This window comes from Oryx dammah, unplaced genomic scaffold (assembly GCF_014754425.2).
Source record: "Oryx dammah isolate SB20612 unplaced genomic scaffold, SCBI_Odam_1.1 HiC_scaffold_25, whole genome shotgun sequence".
Taxonomy (NCBI): Eukaryota; Metazoa; Chordata; class Mammalia; order Artiodactyla; family Bovidae; genus Oryx; species Oryx dammah.
Window position 1 is genome coordinate 47,369,355 of NW_024070209.1, and position 17,988 is coordinate 47,387,342.

Below are 17,988 nucleotides of genomic sequence, written 5' to 3' on the forward strand. Positions count from 1 at the left end.
TTCCTGTGAAATTCCTCTGCAGAGCTGATGTGCTCACTGATCTAAATTAACTAAAAGCAGCACAGTCTTGTGCTACGACAGGAAACCTGAAATGCATTTTTTTAAATTGGGCTTTGTTTAGTCACTAAGTCATGTCTGACTCTGTAACCCCATGGACTGCAGCACGCCAGGCTTCCCTGACCTTCACCATCTCCCAGCGTGTGCTCAAACTCATGTCCATTGACTCAGTGATGCCATCCAACCATCTCATCTTCTTGTATTGGTTTTTGCTCTACATGATTCAGATATATATATATATGTCCCCTCCTTCTTGAGCCTTCCACCTCCACCCCCATCACAGAGCTCTGAGTTGAGCTCCCTATGTTATATAGCAGCTTCCCACTAGCTATCTATTTTACACATTGTGGTATACGTATGTCATTTCTAATCTGTTCAGAAGGGAAAGCTCCGAAAACAGTCTTGAATGCTAACAAATAACACACTTCTTTTTAAGGCACATCTTTGCTTCCGACAGGAAATGACACCAAAGTCCTTCATTTGAAAAGCAGCACTTGCTCGGTGGCTGAATGTGGTCTCCAAATGGAGTGAAAAGGTGAATCCCTACAGGAGACTGGCAGAACATCACTAAGGTCACATAGTGTAGGAAGCCAATGAAGTAAGGAGAGTGTGGAGAAGTTAGAAATCCACCCAGAAGTGAAGACAACAGGAAGAAATGGGAATGATTTTTAGAACAATCAGAGCAAGGAGTCCCAGCACTTGAGAGACAAGAACACTTTAATGCTTCACTATATTGAAAGAGACTTCTGAGCATTTTATGTGACAAAAACATCATCTTGCTGTATTTTCATTTAACTTCTCTCAGATTACCCTCATTGAGAGGAGAGACCAAGATTGTCTTATTCACCATGCTGCCCACCAGGACCTACTGTGCTCAACAAAAACTCACATTCGCCTTCATTACCTACCAAACAGGCCCTCCCAGGGTCTAACCTCATCCTCTCCCCAGCCACCTTTCATCCCACTGCAGCCAGAGTGGACCTTAAAAACACATAAATAGCTAGTGGGAACCTGCTATAGAGCACGGGGAGCTCAGCTCGGCGCTCTCTGACAACCTAGAGGGGTAGGATGGGGGTGGGGGTGAGGAGGAGGCTCAAGAGGCAGAGGATATATGAACACCTACAGCTAATTCACACTGTTGTACAGCAGCAACTAACACAACATTGTAAAGCAATTATACTTCAATTAAAATAAGTTAAAAAGCACAAATCAGGAAATTTCCAGATGGTGGTGAGAACTTCAAGCTCCCACTGCTGAGGTCACTGATTCAATCCCTGGTTGGGGAACTTAAGATTTTGCATTCGTTCCCACCCTGCCACCCTCCCTCGCATCATTACATCTCGCCTTTCTCTTCCCTCCCATCATCCTGCAATAGTTAGGTCACTGGTGGGCATTAACCACACTCCAGGATCTTGGTTCTCTTCTACTTTTCTGCACCTATTAGCAGTCCATAAGCTCCTGGAGGCCCAGGACTCTGCTTCTTCCTAATGCCTGGCACTTAAGAAAAAGAAAAAAAAATTCTATGTTGAATGACTGAAGCTGTCATACTATGTTACTTTCTGCATTTCACAGGCACACATCTGCCTAAGTTACTAATGGATTCTGTTGCACAAGCAGATATTTAGCCTGAAGCACTTTGCGCTTTTCTGAGCTGAAGGAAAACATAGCTAAGGAAACAGGAAATTCCCTGACATGCAAGTGTCCTTGCTTAAGACAGTGCTTCTAATGTTTAGCTATTTTACATTTGCTAGTATGGAAGACTCGCAGGAGCAGCACATCCCACTGCAAGAAAAAGGTTTTAGGAAAAAGAAAAATATATTATCACACATATTAACAGCAATTTCAACGAAGCTTTGTGAATGGATCATTGCATTATCACCCCTTAATGCAAGGCTTCGTTTTTTATCTTGGCTGTGCCTCATGACTTGTGGGCCTTTGGCAATGAAAATGCGGACTCCTAACCACTGAGCCGCCAAGGAATTCCCAATGCAAGGCTTTTTAAAATAGTGGATTCTGACCCATTAGAGTCATGAAATCAATTATCTTGATAAGCATAAACCAAATAATAAGCACTAGGTAGTTTCTTGCAAGACTTTTGAGAATTATAAATTTTACATGTATACAGCATTATACTACTGGTTGCCAGGAAAAAAGTACGAAAAAGTGTCCTCTGGGAAGTGACATTTGCTTGCTGGGATACCGTTTATCTTCAAGCTTCTCTGGGGGTAGGGGGTGAGGGGCATCAAGCTGTTCCTTAGAGGGTGCATTTTTCAGTCTTTATTTTGCCATGACAAAACCCCAGTATTTTACATCTTTGGTGCTCATTCTTCCCTGTTTTGGTGGAAAGGGGTGGAAAATGCATTTTGCCATGCTGCAAATTTCCAGTAGTCATGTACAGATGTGAGTTGAACCATAAAGAAGGCTGAGTGCCAAAAAATTGATGCTTTGGAACTGTGGTGCTGGAGAAGACTCTTGAAGAGTCTGTTGGTGGCAAGATCAAATCAGTCAATCCTTTTTTTAAAAAAAAAAACAAAAACCAGTCAATCCTAAAGGAAATCAACCCTGAATATCCATTGGAAGGATTGATGCTGAAGCTGAAGCTCCAATACTTTGGGCACCTGATGTGAAGAGTCAACTCACTGGAAAAGACCCTGATGTTGGGAAAGACTGAAGGCAGGAGAAGGGGGTGGCAGATGAAATGGTTAGATAGCATCACTGACTCAACGGACAAGAGTTTGAGTAAGCTCCAGGAGATAGTGAAGGACAGGGAAGCCCGGTGTGCTGCAGTGCATGGGGTCACAAAGAGTCAACACAACTCAGTGACTGAACAACAAACACAACAAATAGTCTCTCAGTTACCTGGATGCCTAACGAAATACACTGATTTATAAGATAACTGTACTAAGAAAGTTCTAAGCACACTAAATTTAACTTTTCTCTCAATGACTCATAACTTAGTCATCAAGGCTAAATTTTGTTCAGTACATGTGACCCTTATCTGTCACATTTAAGAGGGAGGATATTTAGTAACATCTTCCCTGGTGTCTCGGATGGTGAAGAATCTGCCTGCAACGCAGGAGACCTAGGTTTGCTCCCTGGGTCGGGAAGATGTCCTGGAGAAGGGAACGGGTACCCACACCAGTATTCTCGCCTGAAAAATCCCATGGACGAAGGAGCCTGGAAGGCCCCAATCTATGGGGTTCCGAAGAGTCAGAAGACTGAGCGACCAACAATCAATCACTAGCGGTAAAGACCCTGCCTGCCAATGCAGATTTAAGAGACGCAGTTGTGATCCCTGAGTTTGGAAGATCCCCTGGATGAGGGCATGGCAACCCAGTCAAGTAATCTTGCCAGGAGAATCCCATGGACAGAGAAGCCTGGCGGGTTACAGTCCCTGGGGTCAAAAAGAGCTGGGCATGACTGAAGCAACTTAGCATGCACGCTCATACAGCACATTAGTGACAGAGGCACAGTAATGCGTCTTTGGTTGTTGTTGTTCAGTTGCTCAGTCATGTCCGACTCTTTGTGACCCCATGACCTGCGGCACGCCAGGCTTCTCTGTCCATCATTATCTCCCTGAGCTTGCTTTTGTTATCCGAACTTTATTCACTGGAGACGTTTCAATATTCACTTACATAACACATTGCTGGCCAGTTTGTTAGTTTCTGCAAAACCCACCAGGTCAATGAGACAAAATAAGGGAGCATCCAGGGAACTCATTGTGAAGAAAGTTTTCTCAGGAGCACACAGATGCAGATTCAGTAGGTCTGGGCTGAGGCCTGAAATTCTGCATTTCTAAAAGCTCTCAGGTGATGCTGCTGCCGAGTCTTATTTAGTTGCTAAATTGTCTGACTCTTTGCCACCCCATGGACTGTAGCCCTCCAGGCTCCTCCGTCCATGGGATTTCCCAGGCAAGAAAACTGGGAGTGGTTGCCATTTCCTCCTCCAGGGGACCTTCCCCATTCAGGGATTGAACTCAAGTCTCCTGTACTGGCTCATTATTTACCGCTGAGCCACCAGGGAAGGCTGCACTTTGAATTTGGAGAAACCCCAAATGCTGCATGGATAGGTGGCGATGCCAGGCTTCATCTATACCTCCTGGACATCCTAGCTCCAGATGCCACTGGGTGTGGGATTCAACAGAAAATCTCAGATGAGAATGAGTCTTTCTCTATCAGAAAATACAGAAGCAGCACAAAGAGATTCTGGGTCTCTACCACCTCAGGGTGTCATGGAGGAAGACAGACAATGCATCCTCTGTTCCTCCTTGGCAAAGCTGGGTGTAGCCACCCTCCTCCATCAGCAGCTGTCTGCTTGGTCAGGGGGGTCCCAGGCACCCACAGGATGAGCATGAGGGGCAGGAACCTGTAATTATCAACCCAATCCCCCTTCTTTAGAAGTTGGGGACGGTGCCCAGCCAACACCTCCTCTCACACTGCTGGTGGCAACAGGAAAAGGATGAGATGGTGACAAAGATATTTTCTTAAACTCTTTACATGCAGACCCTCAGCAGAGGCAGACAGCAATGCTCTCACCTCCATGCTCCCTCCCTCCCTCCTGCCTCTGGCACCTGTCACATTTATACAGACTGGTTCCACAAAACACTTTTCAAATGTGCATTTCTTTAATTTTGAAAAATATACACAGGAGAAGCCATGTGTTTTACATAGGAATACACACATTAACAAAGCATTTCTTATATTTTCCCAAAACTCTATTATATGTCTGAATTTTATAAATTAAATATATCAGAACCTTTTAAGTTAAAATGAGATCCCTGAAACTACCAGATACGCTCGACTTTTTCTCAAGATCAAATGAACAGAGAATGTGAATATGGTTTGTGTTAAATAAGGTTTATTGTTAGCTTTATTGCCTGTAGTCTATTAGATGCAACTTTATTGTGCCTTTGCAAACAGAATACATTTCTTAAAAAAAAAAAAAACTGATCAAGATTTTCCATACATATAGCTCTATATGATAGAATAGATTACAGTGCAACACTATTGTTACATAATTATAGAAATACTATAGAACCCAAGAGCACAGGGTAAGCAAAAGAAATGCAATCCTGAGCCATCTGAAAAAGATGATCCAATGAATCCTTTTAAGTGTAGGTTTAGAAAACATGGAGATGGGGAAAAAAATACATGCACACTGCAGCCAGGAGCGAAATACATTAAATACCTGTTCAGTGAGACACAGGTGGGGGCAAATGGTGAATTTCAGACACATGCACACTCACTCATTCTCCCATTTCTTCTCCTGCTACCCTTCCATTCCCAATACATTCACTCCCACCCCTTCCCAAAAGAAAAACATCAGGCACTAAGTCCTAGTGAACCCCACATCTGCCTTGCTGGAGAACATTAAGTGACTGCTAAAATAAGAGTGTAGGTCATCACCCATAATATCAAACAAAGCATGTGCTATAAGCCAATTCCAGCTGTTTCTGCCTCTTTGGAAGTAAATGAAGCATATGCTCACTACAGTTTAAAACTGTAGAGGGAAATGTCTTGAGAACTTCACTGTTTTCTCTCCCTACGTCTTGAAGTAAAATCAATAGCAGAAAAACCTGCCCTAAAACTAACTGCCTCATCTGCAATTAAAATACATTTGTCATTCTATTTTTGGTATCTATTCAATTCTCCTTCAATAAGCACAGTTTGTGAAGTTTGTATCTGTTTATGGTAAACACCACTGTGCCACAAAACACCTGCCATCGCTGGATGGCCTTACAAAGCACCAAATCTTCTGTGTGTTCTTTGCTAACAACATTTCCTCAAGACCACAGCATTCTAGTGTTCCCAAAGATGATGCAAGTAGAGATCAGTAATGAAAGGTATTTGGTTTGTGTCTTCACCTTACACAGCCTAGTGATGAAGTTAACCAAACATGCCTCCATGCCTTCCCTGAAATTAACCTGAGTCAGCTGACTAAGCAGACTGGCCAGCCTGTCAATCCACTTAATCAGAGATTGAGCTGGAAAACCGGAGGGTTAATGTCTACCAGCAGCTTGTCTTGTGCAGATAAACCAAGAGTTCTTGGTTTTTGCAAAATCTGCTGTCCCAGAGGGTGAAATTACCGAGGTGGAAAATAACTCACAGCATACAATATACTGAACTTAAACTGCATAACCTGTGGGACTACTTGGAGAGAAAAAAGAAGGATCTTCATTCCCCACATAATGAGACGTGGGTTTTAGTGTGTCCGTATACATCAGCTGCTACAGGAAAATCAGTAAGATTTGCTTCATCACTTTCTTAGGTTCAATCAAATGCTCATACACTCACAAGACACTCATACACCCTATGAATATGAGGTGGCTCTTCTCTTCAAAAGTTTAAAAATCAAGAGGCACCAATACCCGTTCATTTATGCATTAGAAGTGTCATAGAATCACCACTAGAATGACAGAGATGGCATCAGTGATGACTGCACAAAGGAGAAAGAAGATCAAAAGACAACCTTTGCCGCTGCACTCCAGTGTGTACTTGAAAGCACAGTGGCTCTAACTCAGAATGTAAGGATCTGCTAAGGTTTTATTGGTTTAGCATAGTCCCATGGCCTCTGTCGGAACCTGGGAAATGGAAACAGTCCAACAGATTTAAGAAATCACTCAGATTCTGTTTTAAACGCGCACTGTTATCATTAATCTGACTGTAAAAACCTTGGCTCTATCACGACCTTCTTGAAGAGAAAGCAGAGTGCAACGACTGCACTGACAGTCTCAGCGACGACCTGGTCCTGACACCATTAGGGAAGGTGTTTCTGGAGCTGAAAGGGCAGCATGCTGCATTTCCGTATCTTTGGTTAAGCTCTGGTCTCTTCAAATCCACCTCTTTCCTTCACATTTAATCACCAGTGAATTTTAAGTCTGTATGTTTAATTACAGAAGGTCACAAGACATCATTTGCATGTTAAATTATCAGATCAACAGTTTCAAATTTTTGGCCCTAACCCTGCCCAGTGGGAACCAAAAGGACCCTGCATGGGCAAATTGCAAAATCAGATGTTTCCGTTAAAGCATATTCTTTCTAAAGTTTCACGAGCTGCACAGAAAACTGTCAATAGTGCTGCCAACACTGCGAGAGGGACAAAGCGGAGCTTTTTCTGGCTTCTCTTCTTGAAAGGGGCCTAAGCCAGCTGCTGTGGGGTCTGGCTGTCAAAAACACATACCACCAGCCTCCAGAGCAATGTCAGTAATGTAGGAACCTTACACAAAGCCTCAATATTGTGTGGGTGTTTGAGGTGGAAAGGTGAGAATAAGTTGTAACTAAAACTAAATATGGCCTAGTGAGCAAAAGGTAAAAAAAATAAAAAAATAATAATAAAAAAAGACACTCTGGGTTTAACTGAAAGAAAAAAAGATAAATCACTTTTACATCCTCGGCCCAAGTGTTGCCTGGAGTTCTCTACCTTCTCCTGGAGTCCGAGGAGCTACTCTCTGCTCTCTTCCTTCACTGCATTAGCAGATAGTGGGTTCCAACAGGAGAGCTGTGGAGTTGAGCCGGAAGTTGGCCAAAGCAGGAAGTCAGGCAAAGCGAGCACTGAGCCGGCCAATCAAATCCTGGCTCAGCCCCACAGCATACAATAACAACCCTCACCGTCAGCCTGACCACACACAACAACCAAGCAGTATCCCCTTCATTTACAAATAAATCCAAGCTCTCCCTGGTAAACATTTCAGGATGAACCATCCAGGCTGGTATATAACAGCAAATGCTGCCAGTTTCCAATAACTGAGCACCAAATCCGGTATCACCCTCCTCCCCGCCCGCGCAAACAAAGTCAGTCTGCAGTTTAAAATGTGAAGCGCCACGTTTCTCTTTGCTTCTGTGTCATCTCCTTTCTTCATTTTCTCGTGGAAGTTTTCCTATATTGATAGTCAGTTCTGAGTCAGATGATATAGAGTTGCAAAGTATTTGGTGATTTCCATATGACATTCTCCTCAAAATGAAGTAACTTCATGGGTTTAAGTCAGAAGTGCGTCCACAGACGTCTTTTCCTTGTAGTTCATCATACAGAGAAAGACTCTCACAAATGGCTATTTCCGGACAGTGCATTAAATGACGATACCTCACAAGAGAAACGATCATTATCTGTATCCATCAGAATAATATATAGATTCACAGTCAATGAGATGATATGTTTTGCAGAAGAGAGGCATTGAACAGGATGCTATTCAAATACAAAAAAACAGCAATAAACATTCTGTGCTACAGAAAATTTGCTAACTTTTAACTTTAAGGACTGAAAGTGATGAGTCTGATAACTGCATCTGAGGACTGGAACATGCTTCTTCCCTTCCAGATACACAATGTTTGATGCTGGTGCACATGTATATATATATGTACACACACATGCACAACACTGTGTCTGCAATGATATACAAATGAAATATACACAGCCAAGTCCTGAAGGCAGATTTCAGAGAAGAGGGCTACCAAGACCAAGAGAGCAAATGTCAACTTAACACTTCTAACATCAGAATTTTGTTTTATTGAACACACTCTTAAAACAAGCATCTCTTGGCAATAAAAGCAAAGAAACAAAAATACTGCTTCCACTCTGTTCTAGTGGAAGACTGGTCACGCCGACCTGCTAGTAAATTCATTAAGGAATTTTGCAACAGGCAGCCTGCTGGGGCTACCAGCACAGCTCAGGCGCAGGTCTGCTGACTTCTCAGTGAGAGCTGGAGGAGAGGAAAATATCAGAAAGCAAATTTGCAATTTATCACAGCTTTCTTCCTCAAGCAAAACAAAAACAAAACCCTGCAGATGAGCTTCATAACCACAATTCAGTTTATCAAACTTTTTTTCTGAAGGATTTTCATTTAATTATGTTACATAACAGGAAATAAAACTTCTTCACAAACATTCTCAAGGCTTACAGTTATCAGGAGAATGGCAAAAGTAAAAGCAGGAGAACTACCAAACACATGGCAGGAAGGTAAATTTCTGTTTCTGCTCTTAAAAAGTAAAAAAATCACCATAGAATTAAGTACAAAAACCTGCATTGAATGACAACTGCTGGTGTATTTACTTGATCAGAAATGAAGACCAAGAATATAATAAAGCCCTATGATAATATCCAACTGGAGCACTCCCCACCGTGTGTACACACTAAGATGTTGGCAAAGTTTCTGGAGCATTAGCTTATAGAAACATGGGAGTCCTTGGTTAGCTGCATTAAATGGAACGTTCTCTTCTGAAATGCACCCTCGATTCAGTTTCACTTACAAATTGCAAACTAAAGTTATTTCTTCAGAAAAATATCTGTTTGGCATCTCCTGGACTTTGTTCCATTGGACAATATGGACATTTTAATCTAAAGACAAGAAAGAAAACATTGAATCAAGAAACAGGATCAGTACTGAGCATTCAATTTTTGTCTAGTTACAGAGTACCTTGTAACAATTACACTCACACATATGCTTGCTTGTGCACATCTGTAACTGTGCTTTCCCTTAACAGAACAGCCATGAAGAGTTAAAAATAAACACCGTCCAAGCCAGACCCTAAATTGCACGGCTCTTCTTCAGTGGCAATCAGTGAAAAGTATTTTGAAAACAAAACTGTTCTGAAAATTGCTTTTCGGGTTTCAGAAGCAAATCCAATTGTTTTTTTCCTCCAAGGTTTAGCCTGCACCTATCTCAGAATGACTTTCAGAGGTACTGGTGTCACAATCCACACACGTGCAGCAAAACTGATGCCAGCTGCTAGGCCTACACAGCACGCAGCCAACCCAGAGTGGCCTACATGCCCGTGGTGGCACACGACATGCTGTGGTGGCATCAGAAACCAGCATGGTCTGAACCAAGTTGCCATCCGCCTGCACTCAGCTGCTGAGAAGGGCACAAACAGCTTCAGAGCCTTTTCTTCAAAGAAAAGACTTCACTGTAATGGGTCTGAAATGAACTCCAACGAGAAATTCTTTAGCTGCCTATGCTAGAAATAGGGTTTTGAAACTGTTTTTTAAAATCTAATAAATTCTTGAACAAATTTCTCAGTCTTTAGATTGAGAAAAGATCACATACCACCCACTAAATAAGTAAATATATATATTTCTAAACTCTAGCTATGTTTATTTATCCTTATTATTTATTGTCCCAACAAGTTCCACATATATATATTACTAACATTTAAAAAGTCAAGACACTTACTTGCTACCATTAAACATTTTATTCAGGGCATCTCTTGATATAATATGACCACAGACCAATTTCATGGGTGGATTGTTATCTGTTGTTTGCTGACGAAGAATAGGACAGGCAAATATCGAGTGATACCAGCACTTTTTACCAAGGTCCACTTCAATCTGTTTTTAAAAAGGTAAAGGACTCACGTTATATTTCAGGAAACCATCCACATGCCAGTATGTACTCTGCAGCAAAGAACATGCATCAAACCTGCTCATACAAAGGTAACTTTTTACAGCACTCTTCTAAACGAACTCAAAGATGGAAAGTCTTAGGGACTCAAAAGTATTTACTCATCATTCTACATCAACCTTCAAAATTATTTATAACATGATATAGCAAACCAAATTATAATGCCTGAAAGCAAAGGTCAAAGGCAAGGCAATACTCTGGAAGTCAAACACTCTTAAAGACTCATCAAGATGTATGAGAGAGTAAACCCACCAAGGGATTTCCCTGGCAGTCCAGTGCTTAGAGCTCATGCCTCCACTGCCAGGGCAGGGGTTTGATCCTTGGTCAGTGAACTAAGATCCCACATGCTGCATGGCATGGCCAAATAAATAAACTCACCAGAAATGCTGATGGTTTTCACAACACACTGATACAATTCAGTGTGCTAATTCATTAAAGGCAGACTAAATATTGTTTATTGCTGTGTGGGCTTTAGATCTGGGTTTCCTGTGTTTTGTATGCAACTGTCCAGAGAAACCACCTGAAACAAGGGCTTCAAACTAAATTTCAGCCGGAGAATTCACACCCCATCCATCTGCGCCCATAGCACTCTATCAGCTCTCTCTCTCTGCAGTGAACAAAACAAAAGCTATGAAATCACCGTAGCAGAGTGGCTAGCATGTGACAGAGGCTTCACAAACAGCAGTTCTTTCTGCTTTCTTTTCTTCTAAATCTCAAATGGCTATCAACAGAAAAGTCTATATTGCCCAGATTCTTCCAAGCAAGTTGGCAGAGTGTAACAATGATCCCGAGATAAAATAACCAGCTCATTCCCCTCTACCCCAACTGCTTTATTCCCCTGACACCCGGGCACTGGGTGGATTCAGACTTCAGTGTGCTCTGTCCTAGGATGCCAGCATCAGACACTGACAACACAGCTGGGAAACTGCCAGGTTCTTGCAGGCACCTGCCTCAGCAAAGCGAGGGAAGGCGCGAGTTCTTCTCATGTGTTTCAACGAGCAGCTGCCACGCGGGGCACTGCTTGTGTCCTGACCACACTCAGGACTGGGTGTGCACCTGCGCCTTTCATCAGAACTGATCTCTGAGAAGCTGGGGCAACCAACTGACAGTTATCAGCTGAAATTACAAGGGAACTGCAGATAAACCTGCACACAGAGGTGGCAGGAGAATACGAAAAGCTAAATACATATTTTTGTTTGGGATCCATGACCAAGTCAGGCAGGAATAAGAATTCCTGTCAAAGATCCAGTGCTTACTGTCAGAGGCCTAGTAGAAACACACACACACAAACGCGCGTTGCGATGACCATGACCAAGTCAGGCAGGAATAAGAATTCCTGTCAAAGATCCAGTGCTTACTGTCAGAGGCCTAGTAGAAACACACACACACACACACACACACACACACACACACACGATCCATGTCATAACTCCTATGGCAACAAAACCTGACTACCTACTGTGTGTCCCATATTTTTCTAAGCATTCCTCTGTTATCTCTATCTAGCCTTTAACAGCCTCATAAAGAGAAGGATGGCCCCCATTTTAGAGATGGACAAACTACCACTCCGAGAAGAGAGAGAGCTAGCAAGTGACTAGAGTAGATGCTGACCTTAGTGCAGGGTGGAGAACAGGAGTGAGGCACTCTGTGCTCCAGGAAAACTGGTGCAACAGGTCTTTAGATAGTTAAATATTTTCAGAAACTGATTTTATGAGCCCAGTCTTTGCATCTCCTCATATCTATCTAAGGTTCTGTCTCCCAGGCTGCGGTCCTCATTCTGTCCCCAGTAAAACTTAACTCACAACTCTCAAACTTTTTTTTTTTTGAAGTCGACAGCACTTAGAACACCGCTCATGCCTCAGTATATCCACCTTTCCCCCTTCTGACCTTTTCCTTCACTAGCTGTCGCTGCTGCTCTAAGTCAAAATGGTAAGAAAACTCCAATGCCTCCAAAATGTACCTATGGCTCAGATAGTAAAGAATCTGCCTGCAATGCAGGAGACTAGGGTTCAAACCCTGGGTGGGGAAGATAACCCAGAGAAGGGAATGGCAACCCTCTCCAGTATTCTTGCCTGGAGAATTCCACAGACAGAGGAGCTTGGCAGGCTACAGTCCATGGAGTCACAAAAAGTCAGGCACGACTGAGTGGCTAACACTACCACCTACTCTGCTTTTACTGTTTAATCATGTCTCCATACAGATAAAAGAATCCCTGTCAAATGGCTACAGTAAAATTTCCTGATTAAAAGGCAAAATAAGCATTTAAAATCCATCGCATCCACGTTCTTATCTTGACGGGAGAGGTAATAACCAATAGGAAATGGCACTCACAGGTAATTCATCTTTCTGGTTCCAAACGCCAGTGCACTGCCTCTGTTCGATCACAGCTTTGATGTTAATTAAAGCTGGCAGCGCCACACAACCTGCTGAGAAACTGGAGGGCAGAAGAGGAAATGTTAAAGCCAGGCCAGGTGGCAGAAATCTTGGTCCCAGGCAACACCAATTCCTCCAGCCTGCATGCTGTGTGCAGAGGGTCCCACTGGATTCTAGGTATGATAAAGCCATCTGTTTTGCTAAAGTAGCGTGTGCACACATACATGTGTGCACATGTCCACACGTGCGTATGCTTTTTTCTCTTTCAAGTGTAGGAGAAGGAGAGTAGATTTCTTTGCCACGCAAAGGGGAAACAGCAGGTTAGTGCCTCAGGAACTGTGGCCCCCCCACAGAATTCTTAGCATTAATGACACTCTGAAACGTTTCCTTGCACAGCCCCTTCCAGACCTGGATCACCCTGGAGAGCCAGGGCAGAAGTACACACTTCTCAGATTCTGCAAGTGCTCACGGTCAACTTTCTGCTGAGTCCAGTCAACTCTCTGCTGAGTCCCTCTTCAAGACTGCCCTCACCTGAAGGAAGCAACCTGACCAGGGTCACATTCTAAGACAGCTCCACCTGATGATACAGAAGTTGTCCTAGTTGGGATGACCCCACCAGCCACCACAGCTCTGGAGTGCCCCAAGGGTGGGCTGAGGCCTCTAGCGACACTGCATCAGAGTTCAGCCTTCCTCTCTGCCTGATCCTGCTGCTCTCGCTCCCTGCAGGGGTGTCTCCCCCCATTTCAAGTCTGTCCCAGAGAACCTGACCCTGCAGCCCCACAGCACGTTAAAGTGAGCTGCACTGTCTCCTACGTAGGACTCTGACCCCTGTGAACACAGGCTGCACCTGATTCATCTCTGTGTCCCACACGATGCCTGGACGGAGCAGGGATTCAAAACACTAGAGGAATCAAAGAGCTGCAAGAGTCAGTTCTTAAAACAGGTTGTTAAACCTTTTGATCTCAGGACCCCTTTACAGGCTGAAACAGTAAGGATCTCAAAGGGTGTTTGGTTTTGTGAGTTCCATCATTATTTATTGTATTAGAAAGTAAAAATTGAGAAATGTTTAAATTTTAAATGTTGAAAATAATGTATTACATGTGATAGATAACATTCTCACAAAAAATAACTATATTTTCCAAACCAAAAATAATCTTGTGAGAAGAGCAGCACTGTTCTCTGTTTTTACATATCTTTCTAACCTCCGGTTTAACAGAAGACAACTGGATTCTCATACCCTCCTCTGCACTGTCTGTTGCAATGTATTCTTTCCGTTGAAGTGGAAAAAAAATCCAGTCTCACACAGATATGTAGCAGTTTAATTCCCTTTTCATATAATTGTGGATATTCTTCTTTAATGCCTCACTAAAATGCCACAAAGTAGCAGTCTGTTAAAAAGGTTAGCTGCAAAGTGGGACTCTGAATCCTTGCTGTTACCTCGAGTATTTTTTGTACTCTGCTCTACTAAAACCCAATGGTCTTGAACTCTGAATGAATCCTTGACTCGTGCATGATTTTGTAAGATCATACTACTCTTCTAAGAGCTAGTACGTTTTATTATATATCGAAAAATTAAAATTATTCTCACCACCAATTTCATCAGAAATGTCTTTAAGCACTGGGAAGCTGTCAACCTCATAGTGGTAGGTTCAAGTTTCCCCAAATTTCTATTTTAGCTTAAAAATTACATCACTGTGGCACCATCAGTTGCTTTCCCTGACATGAGAGGCCCACTTCATTCATCGGAATAGATGTCTGCCAAAAGCCTGAGTGTGAATAACTGTAGTGTTTCAGTGGATTTTCGGGTAAAAACTGTATTCTAGAAAAAGCAACTAGTTCTTTAGCTCATAACTCAAACATCATACAGACACTTTTTCTTGAGACATCATCATATTATCTCATGACCTAGCATGAGCTGAAGAGCTTTATTTGAACTTCCTATTAGGCACACAAATAAAGTGAATGATTTCTAACGTTTTGTCAACAACATTCTTAAGTAAAGCTAAAATATCTGCAAGTATGAGTGGTGAGGAATATAGCAAGTCTTTGAGGGGTTTGGGACCACTGCCCTCATCTGTGCTAGGGTTGGAGGCGTTTATTTAACCCACCATGTGAACACAGTGGGAAAGGCTCCCAGAGACCCCCAGAGGATCACACTCTGCTAACCGCTCCTCTAAAACTGTCGCCAAGTGTGATCATCTCCTGAAATACCAACTATACTCTTCTTTAGAAAGACAAACGTTCTCTCAGCTTCAAACATCAAGAACTAGACCGCAAATTAAGCAGAACTGATTGATGTGATGAAAGTTTCAAAAACAGACAGGACACGTATATATAATGGAATTATTACTCAGCTATTAAAAAGCACAAAATTGTGCTATCTGCAGAGACACGGATGGACCTAGAGACTGTCACACAGAGTGAATTAAGTAAGTCAGAAAAACAAATATGGTATATATAATGTATAATATATATAAATAATGTATTATGTGTAATTTATATATATTAAACATGTTATATATAATTATATACAACATAATATATATTATATATAATTATATATAATATATACTATGTATATATGGAATCTAGAAAAATGGTAGAGGTGAGCTTATCTGCAAAGTAGAAATGAGTCACAGGTGTAGAGACCAAACTTATGGATACCAAGGGGAGGATGGGGTAATGGGATGGACTGGGAGATCAGGATCAACATACACAAGCTACTATGTAAAAATAGTTAACAAATGGGAACCAACTATAGAGCACAGGGAACCCTCAAAAATAAACAACAACAACAAAAACTAGACAGGACAGTGTCCATACCTGACACTGAGTGGGGATTCCACGGAGAGCCCCAGGAGGGCACAGGCATCCCGGGTAAAGATGTCACAGATGTCAGCCCACTGGTTTGCGTCAAGCAGGTGAACGTACGGTGAGTTCTCAATCCCTTGTCTCAGGTACACGAGGCTCCCCATCAAGACCTGAATGTCTAAAGAGAAGCAGCAGCGATTTGGAGGTATGAATGCTCACACTTGAAACAAGAGTTTGCAAGTCATACACTGAAAAAGGCAAGAATTTCCCCAGTGGACATGGCATAAAATAACTTATTAACAATGTCTTTTAAAATTCTCGTCGTTAAGCTTGCCGTCTTTTAAAGAAACAGCACAGAGGAAAACAAGAAAAGGAAAGCACTAAATACTGAATGTATAACTATTTTATTCTTACAGCACAGTGTGATTCCCATTATCCGGAGGAGTAACCACTGTGTCGTAAATGGGGCCATTACTATCTTTGGCTGTGAAACCAGCCAGCCCCTACACCGATCCCTGGGGCTAAGTGCTGCCACGCTGGTGAGCCTTCAGACGTCTGGCTGTGTGACAACAGTGACACAGAGGGTGGCAGGGGAGCGGTGGAGCAAGAACACACTGTATTTCCTCTTAGTTTAACAGATTCCTCCAAAATGTAAAGTTTCTTTCTGGCTTTTCAATTAAGAGACTTTGTTTTTAAGCCTTGCCGCACGGCTTATAGAATCTTAGTTTCCCGACTAGGATTGAACCTGGGGCCCTTGGCAGTGAGAGCACAGAGTCCTAACCACTGGACCTCCAGGGAATTCCCTCAATCAAGAGGCTTTAGAGCCAGTCAAGAGCTTTTTAATTAAGTGATCATCATCTACAATTGTTTCCGTTTCTTAGCAAATACATGTTACATCTAGTTAAGACAAAGAAATTCCAGTGGCAGCTTTAGCCCCGTTTCAACCATTAAAGCCCTCAGACTCTAGACTCACCTTTTTGATGATTTAGGGCAAATGGCTGAAAATTTTTAGCATACTGCAACGCCTCTCGCTGATTTGTAGTTCCACCCATTAACAAGCTAATAAAATAGAGTCTGTGTAGCTTAAATTCCAAGGAGCTGTTTTGGGCTATGAGCATTTCTCGGTTTGATACTGCCCATCTAAAGAAAAAGCAAAAAAAAGATTTAACGGTAATAAAAAGCACAGGCATGTATGTTAAAAGTGGTTTGAAACCTAACAACAAAAATGGGTTTAGTCTGCCATCTTGTGGAAGTTGGTGGTAACATCAACCCTTAGGACCAGAGGCTGTGTAAAGAAAATAAACTATACCAAAAGATGCTCTGCAGCCAGTGAAAGAAAGAAAAACATTAAATTAGATGACAATTACTATTTCATAAGGTTTTACATCAAGACAAGATCGATTCTGACATATTTGGAACTGTACAAGGCCACACGTTGAAGCCGACGTCACTCATGAGATTCACTACTGGCTGTCTAGATCCACTACTCGTCCTGTTAAACTAATGTATCAGAAGATTCTGAAGGAGAATCATCTATGTTTAAATTTTCAATGAAAAAAGCGGGGATATGTGTACACAGAGTTGATTCACTTTGCTGAACAGCAGAAACTAACGCAACACTGCACTGCTGCCAAATTTTGTGCTACTTGCTTTTAGATTGAAAATAGTAAACATACGGATTCACCCTTAAGATGCTGTTGATCTAATCAGGCAGATAAAGCTATAAAAGTATCATGTAGTGTGTCACAGTGCCGGAAAAGTCTGTACCAGCAGTGCTAATGAGAGAAAGAACAATATGCAGTTCTGAATGATCCAAAGTTCAGTGACAACAGCCTCTGTAGTACAAAAAGTTGGAATAACTATCTTGAGCCGGGACTACCAGTTAAAGGTGAGCACTAAAGCAGAAAAGTCTATCAGCCAGCTGTTAAAATCATATTTGCAAGCAAGTGGTAAGAAACACTGCTTTATTTCTCTACACATATTAACATGTAGAAGATGTCAGTATCACATTCTTCTCTAATCTGATCTTCAGTTAGACATTCCCCATTTAACCTAATTCACTAAGGACCCTCAGAATCTAAACTGAATCTACTACTGAGTTGGCCAATATGTTTGTTCGGGTGTTTCCATTAAGATGCTATGGAAGTCTCAAATGACCTTATGGGTCAACCTAATAATATGAGAGTAAAATGTTTCAAGTTACTTGTAATGAATCAGTTGACTGGCATTAGACTTCACAGACGGCACTTTCACTGGATCCTGTATGTGTGCTTGTTGCTCAGTCATGTCCGAGACTGCGACCTACTGGACTGTAGCCCTCCAGACTCCTCTGTCCATGGGATTTCCCAGGTAAG

At 42.2% G+C, this 17,988-nt stretch overlaps 1 protein-coding gene across 2 annotated transcripts in view; it reads right to left on the reverse strand.

Moving 5' to 3' along the window:
* Positions 1-4,659: 4,659 nt before the first annotated feature.
* RMND5A (required for meiotic nuclear division 5 homolog A) overlaps positions 4,660-17,988 on the reverse strand; it is a 59,928-nt gene continuing 46,599 nt past the window's right edge. The window contains exons 5-10 of one of the 2 annotated variants that reach the window (XM_040224264.1): positions 16,608-16,774; positions 15,647-15,812; positions 12,782-12,884; positions 10,223-10,377; positions 9,300-9,387; positions 4,660-8,238 (exon numbers count right to left, since the gene is read on the reverse strand). In XM_040224264.1, coding sequence (XP_040080198.1) covers positions 9,324-9,387; positions 10,223-10,377; positions 12,782-12,884; positions 15,647-15,812; positions 16,608-16,774 — 655 coding nt within the window. In that variant the 3' untranslated portion in view covers positions 4,660-8,238; positions 9,300-9,323. Of the gene's footprint in view, positions 9,388-10,222; positions 10,378-12,781; positions 12,885-15,646; positions 15,813-16,607; positions 16,775-17,988 lie in introns of both variants that reach the window. The other variant, XM_040224263.1, reaches the window with a different exon arrangement.